We start from the raw sequence: 15,423 nt of genomic DNA, 5'->3' as shown, positions 1-15,423 counted from the left end.
AAGCCTGGTACATATCGATTTCTTTGTTAAATTGACGAACTCATATAAGCTTGCAGTGTCCAGCGGGCATAACTGGACACTGCAAGACGGAGGTTCCTAGGGTTGTGTCCGGGACCAGAGATGCTGGCTAGTGTCATTCAGTTGCACAATCCAAGGAGCAGCTTACACGCCAGAGGCTGTGTGTGAACAGCCCAGGAGTGGGGGTTCTCACAGCAGAGCAGGGTAAGGCTGGCTCCCAAAGTCAAGGATTGGAGTGACCTAGGAGATCACTGGTCCGGATAACAGCAGGGGAACGTCACACCTGAACCCACCCCAGAGTCCACACCCCCAGCCACAGCCTTCACCCGCTCCTGCACCCCAACCCCCTGTCCCAGCCTGATGAAAATGAGTCAGTGAGCAAGGATGGGAGAGAGTGAGCGACAGAGGGAGGGGGGGAATGGAGTGAGTGGGGGTGGGGCTTCTGAGGAGGGGTGGGGCCTCAGGGCAGGGAGCAGAAAAACGGTGTTCAGTTTTCTGCAATTAGAAAGTTGGCAACCCTAGACATGGCCCTTTCCCCTGCAGGAGCCTCTCCCTAATGGCTCTAGGTGACAGCTCCCTCCCTGTAGCCACTTCCTAATGGCTCTAACTGATGCGGCCCCCTCGCCTTCAAAATTCCAACTTTTGAACTGTTTACAGTGTCATGGTCACCATGCTGGTCCCAGGGTGTTAGAGAGACAAGGTGGGAGAAGTAATGTCTTTTATTGGTCCAACTTCTGTTGGTGAAAGGGACAAGTCATCCAGCTACCCAGAGCTCTTCTTCAGGTCTGGGAAGGGTACTCAGGGCTGGTCTAGGCTAGAGAATTAGATCGACCCAGATGTGTCGCTCAGGGGCACATAGGCACCAAATTTTGGTTCACAGGGGTGCCCCAACCCCTCTACACCCCTTCCCCCAAGCCCCCACCCCTGTCCTGCCCCTTCCTTCCCCCCTCTCCACCACTTTCCCCAAGCCCCCACGCCCTCTGCACCCCTTTCCACCCCCATTGCTCCCCTTCCCCTCCCAGCGCCTCCTGCACACCACGGAACAGCTGATGGCACTGGGCAGGAGGCGCTGGGAGGGAGGGGGAGAAGCTGATCCAAAGGGCTGCTAGTGCGTGCCCAGCCCCCACTATTTGTTTTTCGTGTGTGCTTCAGCCCTGGAGCACCCATGGAGTTGGCACCTATTCAGGGGCGTGAAAAATCCATACTCCAAGCAATGTAATTAAGTCGTCGTAAGGGCTTGTCTACACTTACAGAGCTGCACCAGTGCAGCTGCACAGCTGTAGCACCTAGTGAAGATGTTACCTAGGCCGACAGGACAGCTTCTCTTGTTGGCGTAGGTACTCCACGCAGTCGACACTACAGTGCTAGGTCAGTGCAAAGCAGTTCACCTCGACCAATAAGTGTTTCCAGTAAAATTTCGCTCTCGAACATAACAGTCCCTGCTACATCGACTTAATAACTCCACCTCCATAAGAGGTTTAGAGTCAATGTCGATGTAGTTAGGTCGACGCCATGTCAATGTAGATACTGCGTGGACTACATGGACTGTTACTGGCTTTCAGAAGCCATCCCACAATGCCCCACACTGACAGTACAATCGGTACAAGTGCTCCTGGTGAGGTTGCATATTGCACAGACACAGGAGCAAAGAGTAGACATGCACAAGCGATGTAATCACTGAGGTGGCTTTATGCTGATGTAAATCAGGTCAACTTAATTTTGTAGTAAGAAGAAAAGGAGGACTTGTGGCACCTTAGAGACTAACCAGTTTATTTGAGCATAAGCTTTCGTGAGCTACAGCTCATGTATGCATCCGATGAAGTGAGCTGTAGCTCACGAAAGCTTATGCTCAAATAAATTGGTTCGTCTCTAAGGTGCCACAAGTCCTCCCTTTCATTTTGCGAATACAGACTAACACGGCTGTTACTCTGAAACCTTAATTTTGTAGTGTGGCCATGCCCTGACGGGTGGTACCTATGTCAATAGGTTATGCCCACCTGTCAACATAGCGCTCCCTGCACCAGGGAATAGGTCAGTATAACTGCGTTCCTCAGGGGTGTGGATTTTCCACAGCTGCAGCGTTCCAAATGTAGACGAGCCCAGAGTGTCATAGCTAAATACAAGGTGAAACAGATTGTTTAACATAAGTTGGTTAAACCCACTGACATCATAGGACAAAAAGGGTGGGTTATTGAGTTAACAGATTGCTGTAATAATCTATAACTCGTGTCTTTATTAAAACCATGACTTTTACTGTGCAACAAAGTTAAGAATTTAGGATCCCAGTCTCGACTTTTGAAAGTGTGGTTCCATTATTAAACAACTTTCAAAATATTGAAATCCTCCGAAAAGAATTACATTTCTCCACCCAGCTCTATTTAATCTGATGTTTTAAAGTAATTCTGGTTCAGATTTGGGTCAAGGTTCATTGAGAGGGGAGAGATAGCTCAGTGGTTTGAGCATTGGCCGGCTAAACAGAAGGTTGTGAGCTCAATCCTTGAGGGGGACATTTAGAGATCTGGGGCAGAAATTGGGAATTGGTCCTGCTTTGAGCAGGGTGTTGGACTAGATGACCTCCTGAGGTCCCTTCCATCCCTGATATTCTATGATTCTATGAGAGATTTGGCTCCAGGTTGCAATACTTGCTAATCTGAGTAGGAGCCACTTTGCAAATGACAGACTAGTGCACTCAATTGTGACCTTTGCCCTTTCTGTCTCACTGTGAAGCTGAATAACACCAGGGCCCACTTACCCATCTCCCTGAACAACGGGGCCCTTCGGCTCTATCAGAGCGGCACCTCCCTCATCCTCCACACCGATTTCAACTTCAGCATGTCCTATGACTGGAACAACCACCTGAGGATCACTGTTCCCAGGGTCTTCTTGGACAGCCTGTGCGGCCTGTGTGGCAACTATAATGGGGACCCCTCCGATGACTTCCGGACCTCAGAAGGGTACCTGGCTCCCAGTGTCGCCGCCCTGGGGAAAAGCTGGGCAGTGGAAGATGAGGATCAGTTTTGCTGGCACAATTGCATTGGAGGTTGCAGGCCCTGTGCCGCCAGCATAGTCAGAAAGTACAAGGAAGAGGTCTCGTGCGGCCTGATAGCCAAGGTCTCAGATGGGCCCTTCAGCCAGTGCCACACCAAGGTGGATCCTACAGTCTACTTGGACAACTGCGTGTACGATCTGTGCCACAGCGACGGCTACAGGAAGGTCCTGTGTGAGGCCCTGAAGGCCTACGCGGATGCCTGCCAGCTGGAGGGGGTCAGGATTGGGGAATGGAGGCAGCTGGCCAGATGCCGTGAGTACAGATTTGTATGCCAAGGTCTATGGTCTGCTGGTTAGACCGGGGAGCCTGGGGCTCAGCACTCTTGAGTTCTAGCCCTGGTGTTGGGAGGGGGCGTGATCGAGTGGTTTGGGATTGAGCAGTGATTGGGAAATCAGGACTCTGGGTTCTGTTGTACCCACAGTACTTGTTTGTCCTTGGAATTGCTAAGGTGCCTGTCACTTGGAGTATCTAACGTCCACTGATAACACATGGATGGTTGGGGTAAAATGATGCCAGTTTCTAAGTCACACTTCCTACCATGAACCTGATCCTGTAAGGTGCTAATCACCTCCGGCAGTGTGCTGAGCACCCTAACCTCCTGTTCAGGTCACTGGGATTTGAGGGCTCTCAGATCCCACAAGATACATCCCCCTCTGTCTATTTTAAATACTGCTTTTGCATGAAGAGAACTTGCTGCTAAATCTGTGGGTCCTTCACTCCCCAGCCATGGCGTGCCCCCTGGAGAACAGCCAGTACCAGCTCTGTGGAACAGCCTGCCCAGCCACGTGTGTGGACCAGTCAGCCCCCAGCAGCTGCCAAGACCCCTGCGTGGAAAGCTGCCAGTGCAAGGACGGTTTTGTGCTGAGCCAGGGCAAATGCATCCCCAAGGGCGGCTGTGGGTGCCAGTTCAAGGGGCGTCCCTATGCCCCCAATGAGAGCTTCTGGGTCGATGAGGTATGTGGGACACGGTGCATGTGCGATGCAGCCACTAGACAGGTCGAATGCGCGGCCGCTACATGCAAACACTCGGAGAGGTGCGGGCTAGTGAACGGCGTACGGGGCTGTTACCCCTCCAGCTATGCCACCTGCTCCGTGACAAGGAATCTGCACTACACCACCTTTGATGGACGGAGATACGACTTCCAAGGCACCTGCCGCTACCAGCTCACGGCCCTGTGCAAGAAGGCGGAGGGACTGGTGGACTTTGATGTCTACTTCCAGGAGAACAATACCGCTCCTCTACAGATCAAGGTTTATCAGACCAACCTCAGGATCAGCAATCAATTCCCTGGGAAAGTCCTGGTGAGTTTCTTAAATTGTCTCTAATCTCTCTAAAATATTTGGGGAAAGTCACCTGCTTGATCCAGAAAAGTTGCAGACAGTGCATGGAAGGATTTTGAAATATAGGGTGAATTGTAACCAACAGGGAGCCAATGGAGATATTTAAGGATTGGGGTGATGTGGTTACACTTCAGATGTGTGAGAAGGTGTCTGAATCATAGAATTCTAGGGCTGGAAAGTACCTCGAGAGGTCATCTAGTCAAGTCCCCTGCACTCATGGCAAGATTAAGTGTTACTTAGACCATCCCTGACAGGTGTTTGTCTAACCTGCTCTTAAAAATCTCCAATGATGGAGATTCCACAACCTCCCTAGGCAATTTATTCCAGTGATTAACTACCCTGGCAGTAAGGAAGTTTTTCTTAATGTCCAACCTAAACCTCCCTTGCTGCAGTTTAAGCCCATTGCTTTTTATCCTGTCCTCAGAGATTAAAGAGAACAATTTTCACCCTCCTCCTTGTAACAACCTTTTATATACTTGAAAATTGTCATCATGTCCCCTCTCAGTCTTCTCTTCTTCAGACTAAAAGAACCCATTTTTTCAATCTTCCCTCACAGGTCAGGTTTTCTAGACCTTTAATCATGTTTGTTGCTCTTCTCTGGACTTTCTCCAATTTGACCACATCTTTCCTGAAATGTGGCACCCAGAACCGGACAAAATACTCCAACTGAGTCCTAATCAGCACAGAGAAGAGCAGAAGAATTATTTCTTGTGCCTTGCTTACAACACTCCTGATAATACATCCCAGAGTGATGTTTGCTTTTTTTGCAACAGTGTTACACTGTTCAGTCATATTTAGCTTGTGATCCATTTTGACCCCCAAATCCCTTTGTATAGTACTCCTTCCTAGGCAGTCATTTCCCATTTTCTATGTGTGCAACTGATTGTTCTTTCCTAGATGGAACACTTTGCATTTGTTACTCCTTGGGAAATTCTGCACATCTGCAGATGTGCAGAATTCATCTGTCTCACATAATTTTGTATTTTCCCACATAAAAAACATTTTGCCGCAGAAGTGCTGCACTTCTGCCTTTTGCCCACCAGAGGATGCTGTGGCACCAAAACAAATGTATTTTATGCAGGAAAATACTAAATTCTAAGCCTAGTGCTTCAGAATTGTCCCATGAGCAGCACCTTGCCCGTGGAGCCAATTTAGGACAGAGTGGGGGCACACAGGGCTGCTGGGGCAGGTCACAGACTGGGGTTCAGAATGTGGGGGAGGGGGAGGGATAGCTCAGTGTCTTGAGCATTGGTCTGCTAAACCCATGGTCATGAGTTCAATCCTTGAGGGGGCCATTTAGGGATCTGGGGCAAAAATTGGGGATTGGTCCTGCTTTGAGCAGGGGGTTGGAGTAGATGACCTCCTGAGGTCCCTTCCAACCCTGATATTCTATGATTCTATGACTTGTGGGGGAGACAGACTGGAGCGTGGGCTCAGGAGCTAGTTGAGTGACAGTGTTGAGCCTGGGGATGTGGGAGGGGGGCTGCAGAGACCCATGGGGATGAGGAGTGTGGGGACAGGGGCAGACATGCCTGACTGAATGGGAGAGGCTTGGGATCATCCAGGGTCTTCATGGGGGAGGCTTCCCAACAATCTCACCCCCCACAAAGAAAAACCTCCCACTAACACCCTCCCAGTTCACTCCTAGGCTCCTTCTCTCTCCCTGAGGTCCTCCGTTACCCCTGACTCCCCCAAGCCTTTGCATTGCTTCTGACAGGTGCAGAAAATACAGTTCTGTATTGTAATTTAAATGAATTACACAAAGTTCTCTATGAATATGCCTAGTAAGGAATCTATTTGTGAAAAAACAATTTACCAGAATCTTTTTTTTTTTATCTGTATTGCTATAGACATACTTACTGTCAGATATTTTTAAATAAATTACCAAAATAATTTACAGGTTTCAGAGTAACAGCCGTGTTAGTCTGTATTCGCAAAAAGAAAAGGAGGACTTGTGGCACCTTAGAGACTAACCAATTTATTTGAGCATAAGCTTTCGCTACAGCTCACTTCAAATAAATTTGTTAGTCTCTAAGGTGCCACAAGTACACCTTTTCTTTTTGCAAAATAATTGAAACTGGCATGATTATATTGTATTATTTTGACAAATAAGATATGCAGAATTTTGCAGAATTTTCAACCATTGTGTGCAGAATTTTTAATTTTTTGGTGCACAGAATTCTCCCAGGAGTAATTTGTCCTCATTGAATTTCATCCTATTTACTTCAAACCATTTCTGCAGTTTGTCCAGATCATTTTGAATTTTAATCCTATCCTCCAAAGCACTTTCAATCCCTTCCAGCTTGGTATTGTCCACAAACTTTATAAGTGTACGTTCTATGCCATTATCTAAACCACTCGTGAAGATATTGAGTAGAACCAGACCCAAAACTGATCCTTGCAGGATCTCCCTTGATATGCCCTTCCAGCTTGACTGTGATCCACTGATAACTATTCTCTGGGAACGGTTTTCCAATCAGTTATGCACCCACCTTATAGTAGCTCAATCTAGGCTGTATTTCCCTAGTTTTTTTTATGAGAAGGTCATGTGAGACAGTATCAAAAGCCTTACTAAATTCAAGATATACCACATCTACCTCTTCCTTCCCATCCACAAGTGTCCACACTTTCACAGAGTGCTCTCATCCCCAATGCGGCACCTCCTTGTGGCCGCAACTTGGAATTAGCTCTGCCTTTCTGAAGCCCCTTCCTGTGAGTGCTCACTCTGTGACACTCTCTCTCTACCCAGACACGATGGCTCTGTCCTTGTGGCTTGGCCCTCCAGCTAGGTCACGGTAGTTTCTCCTTTCTGGGAGGTTTGTGTACCAAGTGTCACCAACTGTCCCAGGCAGTCTTCCAATTCACTGCCCCTCAATGGCGCCACATCCCCAGTGGCTGGTAGGGGAACATGGGCTCACCCTCATCTTTGGGTTCCAGCCCAGGGACCCTAAAACCAGCAGCTAAAGTCTACCCTGTCCCGTGCCTTGTTTCTGTTTCCTTGGATTGCTTCCTACATTGCCACTGTCAGTCTCCTTCTCTACCCTTCTCTGGGTATACCCTTCCCTCCTGGCCAAGTCCCCTCTCTCCCTAGCCTCAGAGAGTGACTGAAGACCTCCTCCTTGCAGCCCCCTTCTGCCCTCAGCTACCTTGTTAGTACCAGCCCACCTGTTCCTGTTCAGGTGAGCTTCAGCCTTTAGTTAGTTCTCATTGCTCCCTGGCTCCTCCTCCAGGTACATCTTAGATGGTTAATTGGCCCTTCTAGCCACCTTAACCCTTTCAAGGGCAGGTGTGGGGTGAGCATTCCTTCACAAAAAGAAAAGGAGTACTTGTGGCACCTTAGAGACTAACCAATTTATTTGAGCATAAGCTTTCGTGAGCTACAGCTCACTTCATCGGATGCATACTGTGGAAAGTTTAGAAGATCTTATTATATACACACAAAGCATGAAAAAAATACCTCCTCCCACCCCACTCTCCTGCTGGTAATAGCTTATCTAAAGTGATCACTCTCCTTACAATGTGTATGATAATCAAGCTGGGCCATTTCCAGCACAAATCCAGGTTTTCTCACACACACACCCCACAAACTCACTCTCCTCCTGGTAATAGCCTATCTAAAGTGACCACTCTCCTTACATTGTGTATGATAATCAAGGTGGGCCATTTCCAGCACAAATCCAGGGTTTAACAAGAACATCTGAGGAGGGGGGTAGGAAAAAACAAGGGGAAATAGGCTACCTTGCATAATGACTAAGCCACTCCCTGTCTCTATTCAAGCCTAAGTTAATTGTATCCAATTTGCAAATGAATTCCAATTCAGCAGTTTCTCGGAAGTCTGGATTTGAAGTTTTTTTGTTGTAAAATAGCGACTTTCATGTCTGTAATCGTGTGACCAGAGAGATTGAAGTGTTCTCCGACTGGTTTATGAATGTTATAATTCTTGACATCTGGCTTGCCAACTGTGCCCACATATCTATTCATGGGACACCACCACAGGGCCTAATAACATCAGCCACACTATCAGAGGCTCGTTCACCTGCACATCCACCAATGTGATATATGCCATCGTGTGCCAGCAATGCCCCTCTGCCATGTACATTGGTCAAATTGGACAGTCTCCACGTAAAAGAGTAAATGGACACAAATCAGATGTCAAGAATTATAACATTCATAAACCAGTCGGAGAACACTTCAATCTCTCTGGTCACGCGATTACAGACACGAAAGTCGCTATTTTACAACAAAAAAACTTCAAATCCAGACTCCGGCGAGAAACTGCTGAATTGGAATTCATTTGCAAATTGGATACAATTAACTTAGGTTTGAATAGAGACTGGGAGTCATTATGCAAGGTAGCCTATTTCCCCTTGTTTTTTCCTACCCCCCCTCCCCCAGACGTTCTTGTTAAACCCTGGATTTGTGCTAGAAATGGCCCACCTTGATTATCATACACAATGTAAGGAGAGTGGTCACTTTGGATAAGCTATTACCAGCAGGAGAGTGAGTTTGTGTGTGTGGGGTGTGTGTGTGTGAGAAAACCTGGATTTGTGCTGGAAATGGCCCAACTTGATTATCATACACATTGTAAGGAGAGCGATCACTTTAGATAAAAAGAAAAGGAGTACTTGTGGCACCTTAGAGACTAACCAAGTTATTTGAGCATGAGCTTTCGTGAGCTACAGCTCACTTCATCGGATGCATACCGTGGAAACTGCAGCAGACTTTATATACACACAGAGAATATGAAACAATACCTCCTCCCACCCCACTGTCCTGCTGGTAATAGCTTATCTAAAATGATCATCAGGTTGGGCCATTTCCAGCACAAATCAAGGTTTTCTCACCCTCCACCCCCCCACACAAATTCACTCTCCTGCTGATGATAGCCCATCCAAAGTGACAACTCTTTACACAATGTGCATGATAATCAAGTTGGGCCATTTCCTGCACAAATCCAGGTTCTCTCACCCCCTCACCCCCCTCCCAAAAACCACACACACAAACTCACTCTCCTGCTGGTAATAGCTCATCCAAACTGACCACTCTTCAAGTTTAAATCCAAGTTAAACCAGAACATCTGGGGGGGGGGTAGGAAAAAACAAGGGTAAATAGGCTACCTTGCATAATGACTTAGCCACTCCCAGTCTCTATTTAAGCCTAAATTAATAGTATCCAATTTGCAAATGAATTCCAATTCAGCAGTTTCTCGCTGGAGTCTGGATTTGAAGTTTTTTTGTTTTAAGATAGCGACCTTCATGTCTGTGATTGCGTGACCAGAGAGATTGAAGTGTTCTCTGACTGGTTTATGAATGTTATAATTCTTGACATCTGATTTGTGTCCATTTATTCTTTTACGTAGAGACTGTCCAGTTTGACCAATGTAAATGGCAGAGGGGCATTGCTGGCACACGATGGCATATATCACATTGGTGGATGTGCAGGTGAACGAGCCTCTGATAGTGTGGCTGATGTGATTAGGCCCTGTGATGGTGTCCCCTGAATAGATATGTGGGCACAATTGGCAACGGGCTTTGTTGCAAGGATAAGTTCCTGGGTTAGTGGTTCTGTTGTGTGGTATGTGGTTGTTGGTGAGTATTTGCTTCAGGTTGCGGGGCTGTCTGTAGGCAAGGACTGGCCTGTCTCCCAAGATTTGTGAGAGTGTTGGGTCATCCTTTAGGATAGGTTGTAGATCCTTAATAATGCGTTGGAGGGGTTTTAGTTGGGGGCTGAAGGTGACGGCTAGTGGCGTTCTGTTATTTTCTTTGTTAGGCCTGTCCTGTAGTAGGTAACTTCTGGGAACTCTTCTGGCTCTATCAATCTGTTTCTTTACTTCCGCAGGTGGGTATTGTAGTTGTAAGAAAGCTTGACAGAGATCTTGTAGGTGTTTGTCTCTGTCTGAGGGGTTGGAGCAAATGCGGTTGTATCGCAGAGCTTGGCTGTAGACGATGGATCGTGTGGTGTGGTCAGGGTGAAAGCTGGAGGCATGCAGGTAGGAATAGCGGTCAGTAGGTTTCCGGTATAGGGTGGTGTTTATGTGACCATTGTTTATTAGTACTGTAGTGTCCAGGAAGTGGATCTCTTGTGTGGACTGGACCAGGCTGAGGTTGGTGGTGGGATGGAAATTGTTGAAATCATGGTGGAATTCCTCAAGGGCTTCTTTTCCATGGGTCCAGATGATGAAGATGTCATCAATATAGCGCAAGTAGAGTAGGGGCTTTAGGGGACGAGAGCTGAGGAAGCGTTGTTCTAAATCAGCCATAAAAATGTTGGCATACTGTGGGGCCATGCGGGTAACCATAGCAGTGCCGCTGATCTGAAGGTATACATTGTCCCCAAATGTGAAGTAGTTATGGGTAAGGACAAAGTCACAAAGTTCAGCCACCAGGTTAGCCGTGACATTATCGGGGATAGTGTTCCTGACGGCTTGTAGTCCATCTTTGTGTGGAATGTTGGTGTAGAGGGCTTCTACATCCATAGTGGCCAGGATGGTGTTATCAGGAAGATCACCGATGGATTGAAGTTTCCTCAGGAAGTCAGTGGTGATAAGCTATTACCAGCAGGAGAGTGGGGTGGGAGGAGATATTTTTTTCATGCTTTGTGTGTATATAATAAGATCTTCTAAACTTTCCACAGTATGCATCCGATGAAGTGAGCTGTAGCTCACGAAAGCTTATGCTCAAATAAATTGGTTAGTCTCTAAGGTGCCACAAGTACTCCTTTTCTTTTTGCGAATACAGACTAACACGGCTGTTACTCTGAAACCACTCCTTCACAGTGTCAATAGCATCCAGCAGAGGTGTGAACCTGGAGCACTGGGGGACAGAGAGGAGGGAACTGCAATAGCTAATGCCAAGGGAAATACAAGTCTGGTTAGAGCTAGGATTCAGGCAAGCTGTAGGGAAGGAAGCAGGCCGGACTGGATGAAGATTTGAACAGAGGTGGATTATTGTTGTAATCATGGGCCAGAGCTCTGTGCTGGGGTGAGAGGTTCTACCACAGGCGAGCGATGTTTCACATCTCATGTGTCTTGCTTTAACAGATTAACAGTTTTCTGATGAATCTTCCCTTCAACCTCATTGATAAGAAAATCACTGTGTATAGAAAGGGCTGGGCCACAGTGATCCAGGCAGACTTTGGTCTCACCGTTACCTATGCCGGGTGGTCAGGACGCACCACAGTCACTCTGCCAGTCACCTACGCGGGAGCCGTGTGTGGTCTGTGTGGCAACTTCAACAGTGACAGGGACGATGACATGCTCATGAAGGATGGCACACTGGCACCAAGCCCCATCAGCTTTGGCCAGAGCTGGAAGGTGGGCGACCTCCCAGGATGCTCTGCAGTAACGATACCCCCATGCGCAAGTGTAGAGGCTATTGAAAAACAACAACGAGGTAGCAGAGGGCAGTGTGGGCTCATCCTCCACAAGAGTGGCCCTTTCAGAGGATGTCACAGCAAAGTGGACCCCCATGGATACTTCGTAGACTGCGTGTATGGCTATTGCGTCCTCAGTGGGTGGGAGAATAACGTCTGCCAGGCCCTTGCTGGCTATTCCGAGGCATGTCAGGAAGCTGGAGCTGTGGTGCATCCCTGGAGGACGACGAAATTCTGCTGTGAGTCCCCCGTGCTCATTGCTGCCCCTATGGGGATCCCTGTTCCAAGTTGGCTGGTAGATGTTGGCTTAAATGCTGAGCTCATCAAGTGACGTAGAACATTTCTTCATGGTCACAGGAGCCCAAAGTATGGGCACAGCACAGGCATGGGCCCTAGGAGCTGCCTCCTCACCACGCTCCTATCCACGTGCTGCACCCCAGGCCAGAGAGGCGCTGTCCAGAGATAGAATCATAGAAGATCAGGGTTGGAAGAGACCTCAGGAGGTCATCTAGTCCAACCCCCTGCTCAAAGCAGGACCAACACCAACTAAATCATCCCAGCCAGGGCTTTGTCAAGCTGGGCCTTAAAAATCTCTAAGGATGGAGATTCCACCCCCTCCCTAGGAAACCCATTCCAGTGCTTCACCACCCTCCTAGTGAAATAATGTTTGCTAATATCCAACCTGTACCTCCCCCACTGCAACTTGAGACCTTGTTCTGTCATCTGCCACCACTGAGAACAGTCTAGCTCCATCCTCTTTGAAACCCCCCTTCAGGTAGTTGAGGGCTGCTATCAAATCCCCCCTAACTCTTCTCTTCTGCAGACTAAACAAGCTCAGTTCCCTCAGCCTCTTCTCATAAGTCATGTGCCCAGCGTCCTAATCATTTTAGTTCCGCTGAACTTGCTCCAATTTGTCCACATCTTCTCTGAAGTGGGGGGCCCAAACTGGACGCAATACTCCAGATGTGGCCTCACCAGTGCCAAATACAGGGGAATAATCACTTCCCTCGATCTGCTGGCAATGCTCCTACTAATGCAGCCCTGTATGCCGTCATTCTTCTTGGCAACAAGCGCACACTGCTTACTCATATCCAGCTTCTCATCTACTGTAATCCCCAGGTCCTTTTCTGCAGAACTGCTGCTTAACCAGTCGGTCCACCCTGTAACAGTGCATGGGATTCTTCCGTCCTAAGTGCAGGACTCTGCACTTGTCCTTGTTGGACCTCATCAGATTTCTTTTGGCCCAATCCTCCAATTTGTCTAGGTCACTCTGGATCCTTTCCCTACCCTCCAGCGTATCTATCTCTCCGCACAGCTTAGTGTCATCTGCGAACTTGCTGAGGGTGCAATTCATCCCATCATCCATATCATTATTAAAGATGTTGTACAAAACTGGCCCCAGGACTGACCCCTGGGGCACTCAGCTTGATGCTGGCTGCCAACTAGACATGGAGCCATTGATCACTACCTGTTAAGCCGAACAATCTAGCCAGCTTTCTATCCACCTTATCGTCCATTCAGCCAATCCATACTTTTTTTAACTTCCTTGCAAGACTACTGTGGGAGACCGTATCAAAAGCTTTGCTAAAGATGTAGTGGTGCCCTTCATAGCCCATCTAGTCCTTGGTTTATCTGCTGATACTGGGATATAATTAGTTCTGGTACATGGTGGTGACTCACTAATTGAGATGTCTGTCCACTAGGAACTGGTCTGGGAACCCACCAACTCATCTCCCATAAACCGTCATCTGGGAATGAGTTTTAGGCACTACTGACCTGTATTCAAAACAAAAATCTACTGGTGAAAAGGTCTGCAGAACACTCCCAGTCCATGGGCCCTCCACTCCCTACACCTTGACCTTGGTCCAAATTGGAAGCCTAGCTTTAGGAAAGAGATTACCTGTATCCCACTGCCTGATTTGTTTGGAACAACCAGTTAACCAGACCTGAACGTGGATTACAGGTGGTGCCTTTTATTATTTAACCAAACCAAGGAAATAGAAAATTAGGAGTTTAAATGAAATTGCATCTTCTAGTAACGTTCCTTTTTACACATTACTAACACACGATGTGAGCTAACTCTTTGTTTTAATTACAGCTCCGTCCTGTCCCCCGAACAGTCACTATGAATTCTGCAGCAGCAGCTGCGATCTGACATGCAGCAACCTCTATGCCCCGGTGCAATGCACGACCAAGTGTACGGAAGGCTGCATGTGTGACAAGGGCTTTGTTCTCAGTGGTGAGCTCTGCATCCCCATTTCCCAGTGCGGATGCCTCCACAGGGGATTTTACTACCAGGCCGGGGAGACCTTCCACCCCAGCGTTTCATGCGAGGAGCAGTGCGTGTGTCTGGCTGGTGGGGAAGTTGTGTGTAAGGCATTCTCCTGCGGCACTGGTGAGCAATGCAGGGTGGTGGACGGCATCCAGAAATGCCACCCATTTGGATCTGCGACCTGTTCTGCCTCTGGCCATCCCCACTACCTCTCTTTCGACGGGGTCCCCTTTGACTTTCAAGGCACCTGCACCTACATCCTGGCCAAGACCTGCGCCAATGCCAGTCACCTTACACCATTCACTATCAGTGTAGAGAAAGAAGACTGGGGCAGCAGGAACGTCTCCATGGCCAAGGTGGTATCCATCCAGGTGTATGGGATCACACTCACCCTGCTGCAGAAGAAACAGGGGCTCATCATGGTAAGTCCTTCTCCAGATCTTCATTTAGATTGTTCTGTGTGTCCCTTTGTGGCCCGAGGTTTCTGCATGTGGCCTGCCTCCGCTTCCCCTCTTGGACTCCTCAACAACTCACAAAAGGCTTTTACAAATCCAATAGCAACAGCCCTCCCAAGGGTCTCATTCAAATAGGAGTTTTCACATACAGCCATTCACTTCCTTATCTGGCCATTCCCAGGCATTGCCTGACTGCCGTCTCACTCCCCTACTTTCAGGTTTCTCTGTGGGAGCCTACTCACTGCCAGCAGCCTCTCTATTCCCCTCTTTCTCTCTGACAACTCTCTCTGCTGGACCAGGAGCCTGGCTTCTTCCTGCTTCTCTTATATGCTTCTCCTTCTTCTCATATGATTCCTGCTCAGATGTGCCTGAGTAGTAATCCTTAGTAATAAGGGTTGGCTGGCCCCAGGCCCACTGAGGGGCAGGACACCCTGCTACAAGGTTCATATACCAGGCTCATCCACATGGTATTTAAGCCCCTCCCAGAAACACATTAAGCAACGTGACTAACATCTACCACATGTTTGTTCTCTCCTCCTCTCCCCAGGAAAGATGTGTGTGCAGTGGGGTGTTTTGCTGTGGATTTTTTTATAATGATAAATGTATACGCATGTTGCCATATATATATGTTGGAGAAAGGTGGTCTAAGAACGTACCTTGCACTTGGAAAGGAGGGTGGCCAGATTAGTGAGGGTCCTTACTTCCTGAGACGGTTCATTCCCCAGATTTGGACCAAACTCCTAATAAAGCTTTATCTCTGGCAGAGACAAAGGTTATCCTTATTGATGTGATTTCCATTGTGCTAATGGAAGAAAGTTGACAATCACAGTCTTCAACCTGGGGGTTTAATTCATCTTTTAGATAGCCTGGTCCCAGGCCATTGAGCGCCTTGGGATAAGGACTGAGAACTTGAACTG

General features: G+C 48.0%; 1 protein-coding gene across 1 annotated transcript in view; it reads left to right on the top strand.

Annotated features, from left to right (window-relative positions):
• Positions 1-15,423, top strand: part of LOC140902932 (IgGFc-binding protein-like) — a 61,042-nt gene that overhangs the window by 42,516 nt on the left and 3,103 nt on the right. Inside the window, exons 21-24 of the mRNA XM_073323514.1 lie at positions 2,746-3,319; positions 3,792-4,369; positions 11,448-12,018; positions 13,878-14,473. Coding sequence (XP_073179615.1) covers positions 2,746-3,319; positions 3,792-4,369; positions 11,448-12,018; positions 13,878-14,473 — 2,319 coding nt within the window. The remainder of the gene's footprint in view (positions 1-2,745; positions 3,320-3,791; positions 4,370-11,447; positions 12,019-13,877; positions 14,474-15,423) is intronic.

The sequence above is a fragment of the Lepidochelys kempii genome, chromosome 24 (assembly GCF_965140265.1).
Source record: "Lepidochelys kempii isolate rLepKem1 chromosome 24, rLepKem1.hap2, whole genome shotgun sequence".
NCBI lineage: Eukaryota > Metazoa > Chordata > Testudines > Cheloniidae > Lepidochelys > Lepidochelys kempii.
The sequence above is the reverse complement of the archived record's forward strand: the minus strand, read 5'-3'. Positions and strand labels throughout refer to the sequence as shown.